The 21,806-nt window shown below is 47.2% G+C and overlaps 1 protein-coding gene across 1 annotated transcript in view; it reads right to left on the bottom strand.

The window, feature by feature from the left end:
- Nucleotides 1–21,361, bottom strand: part of LOC124028784 (phosphatidylinositol 4-kinase type 2-beta-like) — a gene marked incomplete at its 3' end in the record, with an annotated part of 22,954 nt that extends 1,593 nt beyond the window's left edge. The window contains exons 1-7 of the mRNA XM_046340754.1: nt 20,931–21,361; nt 15,150–15,299; nt 12,333–12,427; nt 10,915–11,034; nt 5,449–5,580; nt 4,736–4,889; nt 2,837–2,898 (exon numbers count right to left, since the gene is read on the bottom strand). Coding sequence (XP_046196710.1) covers nt 2,837–2,898; nt 4,736–4,889; nt 5,449–5,580; nt 10,915–11,034; nt 12,333–12,427; nt 15,150–15,299; nt 20,931–21,288 — 1,071 coding nt within the window. The remainder of the gene's footprint in view (nt 1–2,836; nt 2,899–4,735; nt 4,890–5,448; nt 5,581–10,914; nt 11,035–12,332; nt 12,428–15,149; nt 15,300–20,930) is intronic.
- Between the last annotated feature and the right edge of the window lie 445 nt (nt 21,362–21,806).

The raw sequence follows: 21,806 nt of genomic DNA, 5'->3' as shown, positions 1-21,806 counted from the left end.
TGGAGCAGAACCAACTGGGTCTGGTCCAAAACATGGAGCAGAACCAACTAGGTCTGGTCCAAAACATGGAGCAGAACCAACTGGGTCTGGTCCAAAACATGGAGCAGAACCAACTGGAGCAGAACCAACTGGGTCTGGTCCATAACATGGAGCAGAACCAACTGGAGCAGAACCAACTGGAGCAGAACCAACTGGGTCTGGTCCATAACATGGAGCAGAACCAACTGGAGCAGAACCAACTCGGTCTGGTCCAAAACATGGAGCAGAACCAACTGGAGCAGAACCAACTGGAGCAGAACCAACTGGAGCAGAACCAACTGGATCTGGTCCAAAACATGGAGCAGAACCAACTGGAGCAGAACCAACTGGGTCTCCAACTGGAGCAGAACCAACTGGGTCTGGTCCAAAACATGGAGCAGAACCAACTGGAGCAGAACCAACTGGGTCTGGTAATGGTAACTAGTCCTCTGAGACAGTCTGATATCATACTGAATGGTAACTAGTCCTCTGAGACAGTCTGATATCATACTGAATGGTAACTAGTCCTCTGAGACAGTCCTATATCATACTGAATGGTAACTAGTCCTCTGAGACAGTCCTATATCATACTGAATGGTAACTAGTCCCCTGAGACAGTCTGATATCATACTGAATGGTAACTAGTCCTCTGAGACAGTATTAAATCATACTGAATGGTAACTAGTCCTCTGAGACAGTCCGATATCATACTGAATGGTAACTAGTCCTCTGAGACAGTCTGATATCATACTGAATGGTAACTAGTCCTCTGAGACAGTCCTATATCATACTGAATGGTAACTAGTCCTCTGAGACAGTCCTATATCATACTGAATGGTAACTAGTCCTCTGAGACAGTCTGATATCATACTGAATGGTAACTAGTCCTCTGAGACAGTCTGATATCATACTGAATGGTAACTAGTCCTCTGAGACAGTCCTATATCATACTGAATGGTAACTAGTCCTCTGAGACAGTCCTATATCATACTGAATGGTAACTAGTCCCCTGAGACAGTCTGATATCATACTGAATGGTAACTAGTCCTCTGAGACAGTATTAAATCATACTGAATGGTAACTAGTCCTCTGAGACAGTCTGATATCATACTGAATGGTAACTAGTCCTCTGAGACAGTCTGATATCATACTGAATGGTAACTAGTCCCCTGAGACAGCCCTATATCATACTGAATGGTAACTAGTCCTCTGAGACAGTCTGATATCATACTGAATGGTAACTAGTCCCCTGAGACAGTCTGATATCATACTGTAGAGTGTTGCATGGTAACTAGTCCTCTGAGACAGTCCTATATCATCCTGAATGGTAACTAGTCCTCTGAGACAGCCCTATATCATACTGAATGGTAACTAGTCCCCTGAGACAGTCCTGATATCATACTGAATGGTAACTAGTCCTCTGAGACAGTCTGATATCATACTGAATGGTAACTAGTCCTCTGAGACAGTCCTATATCATACTGAATGGTAACTAGTCCTCTGAGACAGTCTGATATCATACTGAATGGTAACTAGTCCTCTGAGACAGTCTGATATCATACTGAATGGTAACTAGTCCTCTGAGACAGTCTGATATCATACTGAATGGTAACTAGTCCTCTGAGACAGTATTAAATCATACTGAATGGTAACTAGTCCCCTGAGACAGTCTGATATCATACTGAATGGTAACTAGTCCTCTGAGACAGTATTAAATCATACTGAATGGTAACTAGTCCCCTGAGACAGTCTGATATCATACTGAATGGTAACTAGTCCTCTGAGACAGTCTGATATCATACTGAATGGTAACTAGTCCCCTGAGACAGCCCTATATCATACTGAATGGTAACTAGTCCTCTGAGACAGTCTGATATCATACTGAATGGTAACTAGTCCCCTGAGACAGTCTGATATCATACTGTAGAGTGTTGCATGGTAACTAGTCCTCTGAGACAGTCCTATATCATCCTGAATGGTAACTAGTCCTCTGAGACAGCCCTATATCATACTGAATGGTAACTAGTCCCCTGAGACAGTCTGATATCATACTGAATGGTAACTAGTCCTCTGAGACAGTCTGATATCATACTGAATGGTAACTAGTCCTCTGAGACAGTCTGATATCATACTGAATGGTAACTAGTCCTCTGAGACAGTATTAAATCATACTGAATGGTAACTAGTCCCCTGAGACAGTCTGATATCATACTGAATGGTAACTAGTCCTCTGAGACAGTCCTATATCATACTGAATGGTAACTAGTCCCCTGAGACAGTCTGATATCATACTGTAGAGTGTTGCATGGTAACTAGTCCTCTGAGACAGTCCTATATCATCCTGAATGGTAACTAGTCCTCTGAGACAGCCCTATATCATACTGAATGGTAACTAGTCCCCTGAGACAGTCTGATATCATACTGAATGGTAACTAGTCCTCTGAGACAGTATTAAATCATACTGAATGGTAACTAGTCCTATGAGACAGTATTAAATCATACTGATTGGTAACTAGTCCTATGAGACAGTATTAAATCATACTGATTGGTAACTAGTCCTCTGAGACAGTATTAAATCATACTGTGGTGTGTTATAACTATGAGTCATGGTACAGAGTACACAGTGCATGTGTCACTCATTTCAAAACACACATGATCTATGGACTGCAGTCCACACACACACACACACACACACACACACACACACACACACACACACACACACACACACACACACACACACACACACACACACACACACACACACACACACACACACACACACACACACACACACACACACACACACACAGCTCACCTTCTCTCCCTCTCCTTCCCCTGGCTTCTCATACTTGATCAACCAGTTGTCATTCCCTCGGTCTGATGGAGAGAAAGAGGGAGGGAGGAGAAGAAGAGAGAGAACAGAGAGGAAAGGTGAAGGGGTTAGACTCTGCATAGGAGGAGAACACAATGCAAAGCTATAGGGAGGGTTGTTCCAGGGCACGAACTGTCTGTTCCTTGTAAAAATCTGTTTTATTTTCTCCCATTTTGACACCAAGTTTTCACTCTCAAAAATCTCACTTTAATACTACAACAGGAGACCACTTTTGTGGTCTGGAGAAAAAAAGAAATCTAGAAATGTTTGATTTTTCGTTGTGTTTGTTGTCCATAGTTTATGCCTTCCCATAACCCCCCTTCCCATAACCCCCGCTCCACCATGGGGGACTCATTGTGTTCGTTGTCCGTAGTTTATGCCTTCCCATAACCCCCCGCTCCACCATGGGGGACTCATTGTGTTCGTTGTCCGTAGTTTATGCCTTCCCATAACCCCCCCCTCCACCATGGGGGACTCATTGTGTTCGTTGTCCGTAGTTTATGCCTTCCCATAACCCCCCCCTCCACCATGGGGGACACATTGTGTTCGTTGTCCGTAGTTTATGCCTTCCCATAACCCCCCTCCACCTTGGGGGACTCATTGTGTTCGTTGTCCGTAGTTTATGCCTTCCCATAACCCCCCCCCCCTCCACCTTGGGGGACTCATTGTGATAGTTGTCCGTAGTTTATGCCTTCCCATAACCCCCCTCCACCTTGGGCGAAGCCGCAGGTGAAGAAGCAGGATGTGGAGGTCCTGGGTTTGGCGTGGTTACGCATGATCTGCGGTTGTGAGGCCATTGGGACATACTGCCAAATTCTTTTTAAAAACGACGTTGGAGGTCGGCTTATGGTAGAGAAATGAACATTCAATTCTCTGGCAACAGCTCTGGAGGACATTCCTGCAGTCAACATGCCAATTGCACGCTCCCTCAAAACCTGAAACATCTGTAGCGTTGTGTTGTGTGACAAAACTGCACATTTTAAAAAGTGGCCTTATTGTCCCCCCCAGCACAAGGTGCACCTGTGTCATGCTGTTTAATCAGCTTCTTGAATTGCCACACCTGTCAGGTGGATGGATTATCTTGGCAAAGGAGAAATGCTCACTAACAAATCAAACCCCCAAGGATGTAAACACATTTTTACACAAAATTGGGGAGAAATCAGCTTTTTGTGCTTATGAAACATTTCTGGGATGTTTTTATTTCAGCTCACGTCCACTGTGTGTGTGTGTGTGTGTGTGTGTGTGTGTGTGTGTGTGTGTGTGTGTGTGTGTGTGTGTGTGTGTGTGTGTATGTGTGTGTGTGTGTGTGTGTGTGTGTGTGTGTGTGTACCGTCCACTGTGTGTATGTGTGTGTGTGTGTGTGTGTGTGTGTGTACCGTCCACTGTGTGTATGTGACATTCCTGTGTGTGTGTGTGTACCGTCCACTGTGTGTATGTGTGTGTGTGTGTGTGTGTGTGACAAAACGTGTGTGTGTATGTGGTGTGTGTGTGTGTGTGTGTGTGTGTGTGTGTGTGTGTACACCTGTCCACTGTGTGTATGTGGTGTGTGTGTGTGTGTGTACCGTCCACTGTGTGTATGTGGTGTGTGTGTGTGTGTGTACCGTCCACTGTGTGTATGTGGTGTGTGTGTGTGTGTGTGTGTGTGTGTGTGTGTGTGTGTGTGTGTGTGTGTGTGTGTGTGTGTACCGTCCACTGTGTGTATGTTGTGTGTGTGTACCGTCCACTGTGTGTATGTGGTGTGTGTGTACCGTGTACTGTGTGTATGAGGTGTGTGTGTACCGTGTGAGGAAGTCACCAGGAAAAGTCATTCCTGTGAGCACACACACACACACACACACCTACCTGTGTTTCTGATGACGTAGTCCAGAATGACGAGCCTCTCAAACTGAGACTGGAGCTGTTTCCTGATGTTCTCTGGGAGAGGCTCCGCCTCAAAACGTCTCAGCCAATAGTCAGCCTCATGGTACCCTTCCACGAACAGCTGGAACGAACCGAGCTGACACACCCACAGACAGAAAGATGCACACACACAGAGACACACAGAGACACACACAGAGACACACACACAGAGACACACACAGAGACACACAGAGAGACACACAGACAGACACACAGACACACACACACAGACACACACACAGACACACACACAGACACACACACACACACAAACAGGTCAGGACACCTTGGGGGGTTAAGACATAGGGTTAGGGGTCAGGGGTTAGGACACCTTGGGGGGTTTAGACATAGGGTTAGGGGTTAGGACACCTTGGGGGGTTTAGACATAGGGTCAGGGGTCAGGGGTTAGGGTACCTTGGGGGTTAAGACACAGGGTCAGGAATAAGACTGGTAGGGTCAAGGGTCAGGGAACCTTGGGGGATTAAGACATAGGGTCAGGAATACGACTGGTAGGGTCAAGGGTCAGGGTACCTTAGGGGGCTAAGACATAGGGTCCGGATTAAGACTGGTAGGGTCAAGGGTCAGGGTACCTTGGGGGGTTAAGACATTGGGTCAGGAATAAGATTGGTAGGGTCAAGGGTTAGGAGTCAGGGTACCTTGGGGGGCAGGCCCACTCTGTGGAAGTGTCGTCCTACTTTGGGAACCATCTCCAGGGCGTATTTCTTCCCTCTGGACTTGGCCCTGTCGATAGTGGTGTAGTGAAATGTCTCACTGACTAGATACACAGCCTGGAAGACACACAGCCTGTTATTATCACTGACTAGACACACAGCCTGGAAGACACACAGCCTGTTATTATCACTGACTAGATACACAGCCTGTTATTATCACTGACTAGACACACAGCCTGTTATCATCACTGACTAGACACACAGCCTGTTATTATCACTGACTAGACACACAGCCTGTTATTATCACTGACTAGACACACAGCCTGTTATCATCACTGACTAGACACACAGCCTGTTATTATCACTGACTAGACACACAGCCTGTTATCATCACTGACTAGACACACAGCCTGTTATCATCACTGACTAGATACACGGCCTGTTATTATCACAGCCTGTTATTATCACTGACTAGACACACAGCCTGTTATCATCACTGACTAGACACACAGCCTGTTATTATCACTGACTAGATACACAGCCTGTTATTATCACAGCCTGTTATTATCACTGACTAGATACACAGCCTGTTATTATCACAGCCTGTTATTATCACTGACTAGACACACAGCCTGTTATCATCACTGACTAGACACACAGCCTGTTATTATCACTGACTAGACACACAGCCTGTTATTATCACTGACTAGACACACAGCCTGTTATCATCACTGACTAGACACACAGCCTGTTATTATCACTGACTAGACACACAGCCTGTTATTATCACTGACTAGACACACAGCCTGTTATCATCACTGACTAGACACACAGCCTGTTATCATCACTGACTAGACACACAGCCTGTTATTATCACTGACTAGACACACAGCCTGGAAGACACACAGCCTGTTATTATCACTGACTAAACACACAGCCTGTTATCATCACTGACTAGACACACAGCCTGTTATTATCACTGACTAGACACACAGCCTGTTATTATCACTGACTAGACACACAGCCTGTTATTATCACTGACTAGACACACAGCCTGTTATCATCACTGACTAGACACACAGCCTGTTATTATCACTGACTAGACACACAGCCTGGAAGACACACAGCCTGTTATTATCACTGACTAAACACACAGCCTGTTATCATCACTGACTAGACACACAGCCTGTTATCATCACTGACTAGACACACAGCCTGTTATTATCACTGACTAGACACACAGCCTGTTATTATCACTGACTAGACACACAGCCTGTTATTATCACTGACTAGACACACAGCCTGTTATCATCACTGACTAGACACACAGCCTGTTATTATCACTGACTAGACACACAGCCTGTTATTATCACTGACTAGACACACAGCCTGTTATTATCACTGACTAGACACACAGCCTGTTATCATCACTGACTAGATACACAGCCTGTTATTATCACAGCCTGTTATTATCACTGACTAGACACACAGCCTGTTATTATCACTGACTAGATACACAGCCTGTTATTATCACAGCCTGTTATTATCACTGACTAGATACACAGCCTGTTATTATCACAGCCTGTTATTATCACTGACTAGACACACAGCCTGTTATCATCACTGACTAGACACACAGCCTGTTATTATCACTGACTAGACACACAGCCTGTTATTATCACTGACTAGACACACAGCCTGTTATCATCACTGACTAGACACACAGCCTGTTATTATCACTGACTAGACACACAGCCTGGAAGACACAAAGCCTGTTATTATCACTGACTAAACACACAGCCTGTTATCATCACTGACTAGACACACAGCCTGTTATTATCACTGACTAGACACACAGCCTGTTATTATCACTGACTAGACACACAGCCTGTTATCATCACTGACTAGACACACAGCCTGTTATTATCACTGACTAGACACACAGCCTGGAAGACACACAGCCTGTTATTATCACTGACTAAACACACAGCCTGTTATCATCACTGACTAGACACACAGCCTGTTATCATCACTGACTAGACACACAGCCTGTTATTATCACTGACTAGACACACAGCCTGTTATTATCACTGACTAGACACACAGTCTGTTATCATCACTGACTAGACACACAGCCTGTTATTATCACTGACTAGACACACAGCCTTATCATCACTGACTAGACACACAGCCTGTTATCATCACTGACTAGACACACAGCCTGTTATCATCACTGACTAGACACACAGCCTGTTATCATCACTGACTAGACACACAGCCTGTTATTATCACTGACTAGACACACAGCCTGTTATTATCACTGACTAGACACACAGCCTGTTATCATCACTGACTAGATACACAGCCTGTTATTACACAGCCTGTTATTATCACTGACTAGACACACAGCCTGTTATTATCACTGACTAGATACACAGCCTGTTATTATCACACAGCCTGTTATTATCACTGACTAGATACACAGCCTGTTATTATCACAGCCTGTTATTATCACTGACTAGACACACAGCCTGTTATCATCACTGACTAGACACACAGCCTGTTATTATCACTGACTAGACACACAGCCTGTTATTATCACTGACTAGACACACAGCCTGTTATCATCACTGACTAGACACACAGCCTGTTATCATCACTGACTAGACACACAGCCTGTTATCATCACTGACTAGACACACAGCCTGTTATCATCACTGACTAGACACACAGCCTGTTATCACACAGCCTGTTATTATCACTGACTAGACACACAGCCTGTTATTATCACTGACTAGATACACAGCCTGTTATTATCACAGCCTGTTATTATCACTGACTAGATACACAGCCTGTTATTATCACAGCCTGTTATTATCACTGACTAGACACACAGCCTGTTATCATCACTGACTAGACACACAGCCTGTTATTATCACAGCCTGTTATTATCACTGACTAGATACACAGCCTGGAAGACACACAGCCTGTTATTATCACTGACTAGACACACAGCCTGTTATTATCACTGACTAGATACACAGCCTGGAAGACACACAGCCTGTTATTATCACTGACTAGACACACAGCCTGTTATTATCACTGACTAGACACACAGCCTGTTATTATCACTGACTAGATACACAGCCTGTTATTATCACAGCCTGTTATTATCACTGACTAGATACACAGCCTGGAAGACACACAGCCTGTTATCATCACTGACTAGACACACAGCCTGTTATTATCACTGACTAGACACACAGCCTGGAAGACACACAGCCTGTTATTATCACTGACTAGACACACAGCCTGGAAGACACACAGCCTGTTATTATCACTGACTAGACACACAGCCTGTTATTATCACTGACTAGACACACAGCCTGGAAGACACACAGCCTGTTATTATCACTGACTAGACACACAGCCTGTTATTATCACTGACTAGACACACAGCCTGGAAGACACACAGCCTGTTATCATCACTGACTAGACACACAGCCTGTTATCATCACTGACTAGACACACAGCCTGTTATTATCACTGACTAGACACACAGCCTGTTATTATCACTGACTAGACACACAGCCTGTTATTATCACTGACTAGACACACAGCCTGTTATTATCACTGACTAGACACACAGCCTGTTATTATCACTGACTAGACACACAGCCTGTTATCATCACTGACTAGACACACAGTCTGTTATCATCACTGACTAGACACACAGCCTGTTATCATCACTGACTAGACACACAGCCTGTTATTATCACTGACTAGACACAGCCTGGAAGACACACAGCCTGTTATTATCACTGACTAGACACACAGCCTGGAAGACCTGTTATTATCACTGACTAGACACACAGCCTGTTATTATCACTGACTAGACACACAGCCTGTTATCATCACTGACTAGACACACAGCCTGGAAGACACACAGCCTGTTATTATCACTGACTAGACACACAGCCTGTTATTATCACTGACTAGACACACAGCCTGGAAGACACACAGCCTGTTATTATCACTGACTAGACACACAGCCTGTTATGACTAGACACACAGCCTCACTGACTAGACACACAGCCTGTTATTGTTATCACTGACTAGACACACAGCCTGTTATTATCACTGACTAGACACACAGCCTGTTATTATCACTGACTAGACACACAGCCTGTTATCACCATGACTAGACACACAGCCTGTTATCATCACTGACTAGACACACAGCCTGTTATTATCACTGACTAGACACACAGCCTGTTATTATCACTGACTAGACACACAGCCTGGAAGACACACAGCCTGTTATTATCACTGACTAGACACACAGCCTGGAAGACACACAGCCTGTTATCATCACTGACTAGACACACAGCCTGGAAGACACACCGCCTGTTATCATCACTGACTAGACACACAGCCTGGAAGACACACAGCCTGTTATTATCACTGACTAGACACACAGCCTGTTATCATCACTGACTAGACACACAGCCTGGAAGACACACAGCCTGTTATTATCACTGACTAGATACACAGCCTGTTATTATCACTGACTAGACACACAGCCTGGAAGACACACAGCCTGTTATTATCACTGACTAGACACACAGCCTGTTATTATCACAGCCTGTTATTATCACTGACTAAACACACAGCCTGTTATTATCACAGCATGTTATTATCACTGACTAGATACACAGCCTGTTATTATCACTGACTAGATACACAGCCTGCTATTATCACTGACTAGACACACAGCCTGTTATTATCACTGACTAGATACACAGCCTGTTATCATCACTGACTAGACACACAGCCTGCTATCATCACTGACTAGACACACAGCCTGTTATTATCACAGCCTGTTATTATCACTGACTAGATACACAGCCTGTTATCATCACTGACTAGACACACAGCCTGTTATTATCACTGACTAGACACACAGCCTGTTATCATCACTGACTAGACACACAGCCTGTTATTATCATTGACTAGACACACAGCCTGGACTAGACACACAGCCTGTTATCATCACTGACTAGACACACAGCCTGTTATTATCACTGACTAGACACACAGCCTGTTATTATCACAGCCTGATTATCACTGACTAGATACACAGCCTGGAAGACACACAGCCTGTTATTATCACTGACTAGATACACAGCCTGGAAGACACACAGCCTGTTATTCACTGACTAGATACACAGCCTGACACACAGCCTTATCATCACTGACTAGACACACAGCCTGTTATCATCACTGACTAGACACACAGCCTGTTATCATCACTGACTAGACACACAGCGTGTTATTATCACAGCCTGTTATTATCACTGACTAGATACACAGCCTGTTATCATCACTGACTAGATACACAGCCTGTTATTATCACTGACTAGACACACCCCTCCCCCCCTCCCACCTCACCTTGGTTTTGGGGACCACCCCCAGTCCTAGCCTGGTATCAACGAGGGAGGCAGCAACCTCTGAGAGATAGCCCTGGTTGGGGATCAGGCAGCCACGGCCAAAACAACACGGACAGCACAGCTACACAGAGAAACAGAGGAGGAGGAGGAGGGCAGGGGGAGGACAGAGGGAGGAGGAGGAGAGAGGGAGGAAGGGTAGAGGGTGGGGAGAGTTAAATTAACTGTTAAAATTAATGTAAAAATAGAGAGAGAAAGGGAGGAGAGGAAGAGGAGGGGATGAGGAGAGAGAAAGAGGAGAGGGGAGGAGGAGAGAGAAAGAGGGAAGAGAGAGGCAAATAGGACATAGGAACAGGTGAGGAGAGAGGAGACGGATAAAGACAGAGATAGAAACAGAAAGCAGAGCATAGTGAGAACTAGGGACAGACGAGGAGAGAGGAAGAGGAGAGAGGAAGAGGAGAGAGGAAGAGGAGAGAGGAAGAGGAAAAGACAGATAGAAACAGACAGAGATAGAAACAGACAAGAGCATAGTGTTACCTAGGGACAGACGAGGAGAGAGGAAGAGGAGAGACACAGAGATAAAGACAGATAGAAAAAGAAACCAGAGCATAGAAGACAGAGATAGTAACAGACCAGAAACAGGAAGACAGAAAAGGAGAGAGGAAGAGACAGAGATAGTAACAGACCAGAGAAAAAGACAGAGATAGTAACAGACCAGAGAACAGTAGAAGACAGAGATAGTAACAGACCAGAGAACAGTAGAAGACAGAGATAGTAACAGACCAGAGATAGTAACAGACCAGACCAGAAGTAGAAGACAGAGATAGTAACAGACCAGAGAACAACAGAGATAGAACAGACAGAGAACAGTAACAGAGATAGTAACAGACCAGAGAACAGTAGAAGACAGAGATAGTAACAGACCAGAGAACAGAGAACAGTGAAAGATATTAACAGACCAGAGATAGTAACAGACCAGAGAACAGTGAAAGAGAGATATTAACAGACCAGAGAACAGTAGAAGACAGAGATAGTAACAGACCAGAGAACAGTGAAAGACAGAGATAGTAACAGACCAGAGATAGTAACAGACCAGAGATCAGTAGAAGACAGAGATAGTAACAGACCAGAGAACAGTAGAAGACAGAGATAGTAACAGACCAGAGAACAGTAGAAAGACAGAGATAGTAACAGACCAGAGATAGTAACAGACCAGAGAACAGTAAAGAGAGATATTAACAGAAGACAGAGAAGACAGAGATAGTAACAGACCAGAGAACAGTAGAAGACAGAGATAGTAACAGACCAGAGATAGAAACAGACAGAGATAGTAACAGACCAGAGATAGAAACAGACAGAGATAGTAACAGACCAGAGATCAGTAGAAGACAGAGATAGTAACAGACCAGAGAACAGTGATACCTTGTGAAAGTATTTGGTCCATTTAGGGTTGAGGTGACCGTAAGGCTCTTCAGACTTTGGTTTGAAAACACCAAGGATTTTCTGGATGGGAAAAAAGGGAATCAACAGTATTTAATAAAGCCCCGACACCATCAGCAGTTATCACAAAGAGATTTACAGTAACCCGGACCATCAGCAGTTATCACAAAGAGATTTACAGTAACCCGGACCATCAGCAGTTATCACAAAGAGATTTACAGTAACCCGGACCATCAGCAGTTATCACAAAGAGATTTACAGTAACCCGGACCATCAGCAGTTATCACAAAGAGATTTACAGTAACCCGGACCATCAGCAGTGATCACAAAGAGATTTACAGTAACCCGGACCATCAGCAGTTATCACAAAGAGATTTACAGTAACCCGACCATCAGCAGTTATCACAAAGAGATTTACAGTAACCCGGACCATCAGCAGTTATCACAAAGAGATTTACAGTAACAGTCAGCAGTTAACCCGGACCATCAGCAGTTATCACAAAGAGATTTACAGTAACACAGACCATCAGCAGTTATCACAAAGAGATTTACAGTAACCCAGCCTAGACCCTAATGGAAGAGCTTATCACAAAGTAACCCAGCCTAGATTCTAATGAAAGAGATTTACAGTAACCCAGCCTAGACCCTAATGAAAGAGCTTTACAGTAACCCAGCCTAGACCCTTTAAGTGAAAGAGCTTTACAGTAACCCAGCCTAGAGCCTAATGGAAGAGCTTTACAGTAACCCAGCCTAGACCATCACCAGAAAGAGCTTCAGAGACTGAGGACCACATCAGGGCCAGAAAGACAACTCCATCACAGACTACAGAGAGACTGAGGACCACATCAGGGAAGAAAGCTTTACAACTCCATCACCTGGCATCAATGGAAGAGTGCAACTCCAGCACCAGTCTCTGCTAGGAGTGGGTTCAACTCCAGTCTCTGCTAGGAGTGGGTTCAACTCCAGTCTCTGCTAGAGTGGGTTCAACTCCAGGACCAGTCTCTGCTAGGAGAGCTGGGTTCAACTCCAGGACCAGTCTCTGCTAGAGTGGGTTCAACTCCAGGACAGTCTCTGCTAGGAGTGGGTTCAACTCCAGGACCAGTCAACTCCTAGGACTCCAGTCTCTGCTAGGTTCAACTCCAGGACCAGTCTCTGCTAGGGCAGTCTCTGCTAGGAGGGTTCAACTCCAGTCTCTGCTAGGAGTGGGTTCAACTCCAGTCTCTGCTAGGAGTGGGTTCAACTCCAGTCTCTGCTAGGAGTGGGTTCAACTCCAGGACCAGTCTCTGCTAGGAGTGGGTTCAACTCCAGGACCAGTCTCTGCTAGGAGAACTCCAGTGGGTTTCAACTCCAGTCTCTGCTAGGGCCAGTGGGTTCAACTCCAGTCTCTGCTAGACTCAGACTGGGTTCAACTCCAACTCAGTCTCTGCTAGAGTGGGTTCAACTCCAGGACCAGTCTCTGCTAGGAGTGGGTTCAACTCCAGTCTCTGCTAGAGTGGGTTCAACTCCAGTCTCTGCTAGGAGTGGGTTCAACTCCAGTCTCTGCTAGGAGTGGGTTCAACTCCAGTCTCTGCTAGGAGTGGGTTCAACTCCAGTCTCTGCTAGGAGTGGGTTCAACTCCAGGACCAGTCTCTGCTAGGAGTGGGTTCAACTCCAGGACCAGTCTCTGCTAGGAGTGGGTTCAACTCCAGTCTCTGCTAGGAGTGGGTTCAACTCCAGTCTCTGCTAGGAGTGGGTTCAACTCCAGTCTCTGCTAGGAGTGGGTTCAACTCCAGTCTCTGCTAGGAGTGGGTTCAACTCCAGTCTCTGCTAGGAGTGGGTTCAACTCCTGCACCAGTCTCTGCTAGGAGTGGGTTCAATTCTCCCCTATTCCTCCCACCCCTCCTCCATACCTTCCACCTCACCTCCCCCCACCACCCTATATACCTTCTACCCCATCTCCCCCCTCCCCTATACCTTCCACCTCACCTCCCCCCACCACCCCATACCTTCCACCCCATCTCCCTATATATCTTCCACCTCACCTCCCCCAACCCCCTACCCTATACCTTCCACCCCATCTCCCTCCAACCCCTATACCTTCCACCTCACCTCCCCCACCCCCTCCCCTATACCTTCCACCCCATCTCCCCCACCCCCCATATATACCTTCCACCCCATCTCCCCCACCCCCCTATATATACCTTCCACCTCACCTCCCCCACCCCCTCCCCTATACCTTCCACCCCATCTCCCCCACCCCCTATATACCTTCCACCTCACCTCCCCCACCCCCTCCCCTATACCTTCCACCCCATCTCCCTCCAACCCCCTATACCTTCCACCCCGCCTCCTCCATACCTTCCACCTCACCTCCCCCACCACCACCCTATATACCTTCTACCCCATCTCCCCTATACCTTCCACCTCACCTCCCCCACCCCCCTACCCCTACCTTCCACCCCACCTCCCCCACCCCCCCCTATACCTTCCACCCCACCTCCCCCACCCCCTATACCTTCCACCCCACCTCCCCCAACCCCTTATACCTTCCACCCCTCCTCATCCATCCATAACTTCCACCTCACCTCCCCCACCCCCTCCCCTATACTTTCCACCTCCCCACCCCCATACCTTCCACCTCACCTCCCCCACCCCCTATATCTCCCACCTCCCCTCCCTCCACCCCTCCATACCCCCCCCTATATCTTCCACCTCACCTCCTCCACCCCCCTATACCTTCCACCTCCCCCACCCCCTATATCTTCCACCTCCCCTCCCTCCACCCCTCCTCCATACCCCCCCCACTCCCCCTTTCCTCACCCCTTGGAGTCTTTAACGAAGTAACTCCCGCTAGAACCCTGAGAGATTCTCTGGGAAGACTCCGCCCTCGATGGCCTGCTCCGCCCCTCTGAATGATGTCACCAAACTCTGGGTCACCGGGGAAATGGTTAAAGTCTCCACTACTGTTACCTGAATGGAGGGGAGAGAGAGAGAGAGAATGTTGACTTGTTTTTCTTTAAAATAGGCCATCGTCATTACATTTAAACAAAATAAACATATGTTTCCCATTACAAATGTATATTTTAACATGCCCTCTCCACGGAGATAGACAGAGAGAGAAATATTTTCTGTACATTTTTTATTGTTTATTTAACTTTTACTTAATATCTAGGTCACTTGCTTTGGCAATGTTAACATATGTTTCCCATGTCAATAAAACCCTTAAAATGAATTGAGAGAGACACAGTGAGAGCAACATGGAGAGAGAAACAGAGAGACAGAGAGACTCAGAGAACATAGCCTTGCTATTGAGAAAGGCCGTCGTAGGCAGACATGTGCAACACTGCCCACAAAATGAGGTAAAAAAACTAAGCTGCACTTCCTGACCTCTTGCCAAATCTATGACCATAGAGACACATATGTCCCTCAGATTACACAGATACAAAGAATTAGAAAACAAACGCAATTTTGAAAAACTCCCATATCTACTGGGTGAAATACCACAGTGTGCCCATCATCACAGCAGTAAGATTTGTGACCTGTTGCCACGAGAAAAGGTCAACCAGGGAAGAACAAACACCATTGTAAATACAACCCATATTTATGTTGATTTCCCTTTTGTACTTGAATCTAGTCACACATCATTACAACACTGTATATATACATATAACATTTTAAAAGGTCTTTATTATTTTTGGAAAGTCTGCGAGTGTAATGTTTACAGTTCATTTGTTTTTGTTTATTTAACTGTTGTTCATTATCTATTTCACCTGCTTTGTTAATGTTAACATGTGTTTCCCATGACCCCCCCCCCCAAAAAAAAGGCCCTTAAATTGCAAGTGAAATTGAATTGAAAGAGACATTATCAGTACATTATTTACCTTTATTTAACCAGGCAAGTCAGTTAAAAAACAAATTCTTATTTTCAATGACGGCCTAGGAACAGTGGGGTTAACTGGTCTAGGAACAGTGGGGTTAACTGGTCTAGGAACAGTGGGGTTAACTGGTCTAGGAACAGTGGGGTTAACTGGTCTAGGAACAGGGGGTTAACTGGTCTAGGAACAGGGGGTTAACTGGTCTAGGAACAGTGGGGTTAACTGGTCTAGGAACAGTGGGGTTAACTGGTCTAGGAACAGTGGGGTTAACTGGTCTAGGAACAGTGGGGTTAACTGGTCTAGGAACAGTGGGGTTAACTGGTCTAGGAACAGTGGGTTAACTGGTCTAGGAACAGTGGGGTTAACTGGTCTAGGAACAGTGGGGTTAACTGGTCTAGGAACAGTGGGGTTAACTGGTCTAGGAACAGTGGGGTTAACTGGTCTAGGAACAGTGGGGTTAACTGGTCTAGGAACAGTGGGTTAACTGCCTGTTCCGGATACTAGTCCAACGCTCTAACCACTAGGCTACCCTGCCGCCCCATACATGTGTATGTAACTAGCTAAAGCAGCATCTATAGCTGTGGTATCAGATCAACTCTGCAGTGTCAACGTTTGTTTGCTTTGGTTGTGGTCGACCCTGGTGGAGGGTGCCTCCCAAACAGCACCCTATTCCCTACATTGGGCCCTGGTCAAAAGTAGTACACTATGTAGGGCATAGGGTGTTGTTTTGGGAGGCAGACGCACTGTGAGCTAGGTGCAAAGTCAAGAGAAACATGGCTCCTTAGTTATATGGAGGTTAAACACACACACACAGACACACACACACACACACACACACACACACACACACACACACACACACACACACACAGAGAAAGGCCCACACACACACACACAGAGGCCCCCACACACACACAGCCCCCCACACACAGACACACAGAGAGGCCCCAACACACACACAGCCCCACAGAGAGGCCCACACACACAGCCCCACACAGCCCCACACACACACAGCCCCACACGCACACACACACACAGAGGCCCACACACACAGCCCCACACACACACAGAGAGCCCACACACAGCCCCCACACACTGTGTAGCTGTCTCAGTAGATGACACTTCCTTTACCCCATTTAGAAAGTAAAAGGAGAACAACTGATGACAACAACACAGCTTCATATATCCCCATCAGACAGAGAGGGGAGGAAGAGAGAGCTGGGGAGAGAGAGAGAGCTGGGGGGAGAGAGAGAGCTGGGGGGGCTGGGGGAGAGAGAGAGCTGGGGGAGAGAGGGAGAGCTGGGGGAGAGAGGGAGAGCTGGGGGGAGGGAGAGAGGGAGCTGGGGGAGGGAGAGAGGGAGAGCTGGGGGAGAGAGAGAGCTGGGGGGAGAGAGAGAGCTGGGGGGAGAGAGAGAGCTGGGGGGAGAGAGGGAGAGCTGGGGGAGAGAGGGGAGAGCTGGGGGGAGGGAGAGAGCTGGGGGAGAGGGAGAGCTGGGGGGACAGAGAGAGGGAGAGCTGGGGGAGAGAGAGAGGGAGAGCTGGGGGAGAGAGAGAGGGAGAGCTGGGGGGAGAGAGAGAGGAGAGAGAGAGAGAGCTGGGGGGAGAGAGAGAGAGAGAGAGCTGGGGGAGAGAGAGAGAGAGGGAGAGAGCTGGGGGAGAGGGAGAGCTGGGGGAGAGGGAGAGCTGGGGGGGGAGAGAGGGAGAGCTGGGGAGAGGGAGAGCTAAAGAGAGGGAGAGCTGGGGGAGAGAGGGAGAGCTGGGGGAGAGAGGGAGAGCTGGGGGGAGGGAGAGCTGGGGGAGAGAGAACTGGGTAGAGACTCAGGACAACAACACAGCTTCATATATCCCCATCAGACAGAGGGAAGAGAGAGATGGGGACAGAGAGAGAGCTGGGGGGAGAGAGAGAGAGCTGGGGGGAGAGAGAGAGAGAGAGAGACATGAGAGAGAGAGCTGGGGAGAGAGAGAGACAGAGAGAGAGAGAGAGAGAGAGAGAGACAGAGAGAGAGAGAGAGACAGAGAGAGAGAGAGAGAGAGAGAGAGAGAGAGACAGAGAGCCAGAGACTGAGAGAGACAGAGACAGAGAGACAGAGAGAGAGACAGAGAGAGAGAGAGACACAGAGACACAGAGAGAGAGACAGAGAGAGAGAGAGAGACAGAGAGACCCTAGAGAGAGAGAGAGAGAGAGAGAGAGAGAGAGAGAAACAGAGAGGACAGAGAGGCAGAATACCAGAGAGAGAGAGAGAGAGAGCTGGGGGGAGAGAGAGAGACTGGGGGGACAGGGAGAGCTGGGGGAGAGGGAGAGCTGGGGGGAGAGGAGAGCTGGGGGAGAGAGGGAGAGCTGGGGGGGGAGAGTGGAGAGCTGGGGGAGAGAGGGCAGAGCTGGGGGAGAGAGGGAGAGCTGGGGCAGAATACCTGAGAGAGCTGGGGGGACACAGGAGAGCAGAGAGAACTGGCAGAATAGAGACTGTGACTGACAACAACACAGTTCAGAATACCTGACCCCATCAGACAGAGAGGAAGAGAGAGAATGTGACTGACAGAGAGAGAGGACACAGGGCAGAGAGAGACTGTGAGAGCTGGGGGGAGAGAGACATAGAGAGAGAAGAGACAGAGAGAGACAGAGACTGAGACAGAGAGAGACAGAGAGAGACAGAGACAGAGAGAGAGGACACAGAGAGAGACAGACAGAGACAGAGACAGAGACAGAGACAGAGACAGAGACAGAGACAGAGACAGAGACAGAGAGGACAGAGTGGCAGAGAGAGAGAGAGAGAGAGAGAGAGAGCTGGGTAGAGACTCAGAATACCTGACCACTGTGACTGACCCTAAACAGAGAGTACACAGTGGCAGAATACCTGACCACTGTGACTGACCCTAAACAGAGAGTACACAGTGGCAGAATACCTGACCACTGTGACTGACCCTAAACAGAGAGTACACAGTGGCAGAATACCACTGTGACTGACCCTAAACAGAGAGGACACAGTGGCAGAATACCTGACCACTGTGACTGGCCCTAAACAGAGAGGACATAGTGGCAGAATACCTGACCACTGTGACTGACCCTAAACAGAGAGGACATAGTGGCAGAATACCACTGTGACTGACCCTAAACAGAGAGGACACAGTGGCAGAATACCTGACCACTGTGACTGACCCTAAACAGAGAGGACATAGTGGCAGAATACCTGACCACTGTGACTGACCCTAAACAGAGAGGACATAGTGGCAGAATACCACTGTGACTGACCCTAAACAGAGAGGACACAGTGGCAGAATACCTGACCACTGTGACTGGCCCTAAACAGAGAGGACATAGTGGCAGAATACCACTGTGACTGACCCTAAACAGAGAGGACACAGTGGCAGAATACCTGACCACTGTGACTGACCCTAAACAGAGAGGACATAGTGGCAGAATACCACTGTGACTGACCCTAAACAGAGAGGACACAGTGGCAGAATACCACTGTGACTGACCCTAAACAGAGAGGACACAGTGGCAGAATACCACTGTGACTGACCCTAAACAGAGAGGACACAGTGGCAGAATACCACTGTGACTGACCCTAAACAGAGAGGACACAGTGGCAGAATACCTGACCACTGTGACTGACCCTAAACAGAGAGGACATAGTGGCAGAATACCTGACCACTGTGACTGTCCCTAAACAGAGAGGACACAGTGGCAGAATACCACTGTGACTGACCCTAAACAGAGAGGACACAGTGGCAGAATACCACTGTGACTGACCCTAAACAGAGAGGACACAGTGGCAGAAGACCTGACCACTGTGACTGACCCTAAACAGAGAGGACACAGTGGCAGAATACCTGACCACTGTGACTGACCCTAAACAGAGAGGACACAGTGGCAGAATACCTGACCACTGTGACTGGCCCTAAACAGAGAGGACATAGTGGCAGAATACCACTGTGACTGACCCTAAACAGAGAGGACACAGTGGCAGAATACCACTGTGACTGACCCTAAACAGAGAGGACACAGTGGCAGAATACCACTGTGACTGACCCTAAACAGAGAGGACACAGTGGCAGAATACCACTGTGACTGACCCTAAACAGAGAGGACACAGTGGCAGAAGACCTGACCACTGTGACTGACCCTAAACAGAGAGGACACAGTGGCAGAATACCACTGTGACTGACCCTAAACAGAGAGGACATAGTGGCAGAATACCTGACCACTGTGACTGACCCTAAACAGAGAGGACACAGTGGCAGAATACCTGACCACTCTGACTGACCCTAAACAGAGAGGACACAGTGGCAGAAGACCACTGTGACTGACCCAAACTTAAGGAAAAGAGAAGTAGGCAGACATGGCTCTCAAGAGAAGACAGGCTATGTGCAACACTGCCCACAAAATGAGGTGGAAACAGAGCTGCACTTCCTCACCTCCTGCCCAATGTATGACCATATTAGAGATACATATTTCCCCCAGATTACACAGATACACCAAGAATCTCCCATATCTGCTGGGTGAAATACCAGTGTGCATCACAGCAGCAAGATGTGTGACCTGTTGCCACAAGAAAAGGGCAACCAGTGAAGAACAAACACCAGTGTAAAAACAACCCATATTTATATTTAAATAGCACTTTAAATAGTTAAAACGCACAAAAGAGAGAGAGACGCCATGTCTAGCAAGCTACTAACATGAACGCATTATTCTATTCTCCTCCGGTCACCACCGGCTCTTTACCTGGCGAGGTAAGGTTATCTTTATCCGACGATGAACTCCGTCGGTTCCGCCTCGTCCTCTTCCGCCTCTCGCCCCGAGGTGACGACGCGCCTCCGGATAAACACGGTAACAACAGAGTCTCTTCCCCAGAACCGTCCGTCTCCAATTCGGTAAGAACACTTTCACACGAACCCGAGATCCGAATCGCGACCCCGGGGTTTGTCCCAGACCCGACTGTGTTTCTATCGAACAACGTCGACAGCGGCTCCTGTGACCGAAAGTTGAGATCCGTGGTAGAAGCAGCAGCGGAGGCGGTTACCGGGGCTATGTCATCCGCCACCACCGGATCGGTCTCGTTTGGTTCGCATTCCGACATCATTGTTGATCGCTTATTTATTTTTTATTACAGATCTTACAAATGTTTAAAAAATTGTTTTAGTTCAAACGCTACATATTTTCATCGCTCCATTGGTAAAAAAAAAAAAAAAAAATGTTTATTTCTTTGACACCGGCTTGCTCGATAGTCGCTAGTTACTTAGCGGGAGATTATTTCACCCGTTAATAAATTGTCCACATCAGCCAAAGATCGCTTCCGGTTTCTACAGCGCATGCGCGTTGATACCAAACGCAGCCTGACCAGATTTAAAGGGGCCGTGTAGCAAATGTCTCTCTGCCTGAGGGGAGGAGGAAGAGAGATGAAGAGAGATGAAGAGAGATGAAGAGAGATGAAGAGAGATGAAGAGAGATGAAGAGAGATGAAGAGAGATGAAGAGAGATGAGAAGGATGTAATTTGGGGTGTTCCTATATATGGGCATTACTGCATATGCAGGAAACAATCTTTATACTTCTATTGGTCCATGTTTAAACTAGGATGGAGGCTGGGGAGACACTGCTAG

Source organism: Oncorhynchus gorbuscha, unplaced genomic scaffold (assembly GCF_021184085.1).
Source record: "Oncorhynchus gorbuscha isolate QuinsamMale2020 ecotype Even-year unplaced genomic scaffold, OgorEven_v1.0 Un_scaffold_4862, whole genome shotgun sequence".
NCBI classification, from domain to species: domain Eukaryota; kingdom Metazoa; phylum Chordata; class Actinopteri; order Salmoniformes; family Salmonidae; genus Oncorhynchus; species Oncorhynchus gorbuscha.
The sequence above is the reverse complement of the archived record's forward strand: the minus strand, read 5'-3'. Positions and strand labels throughout refer to the sequence as shown.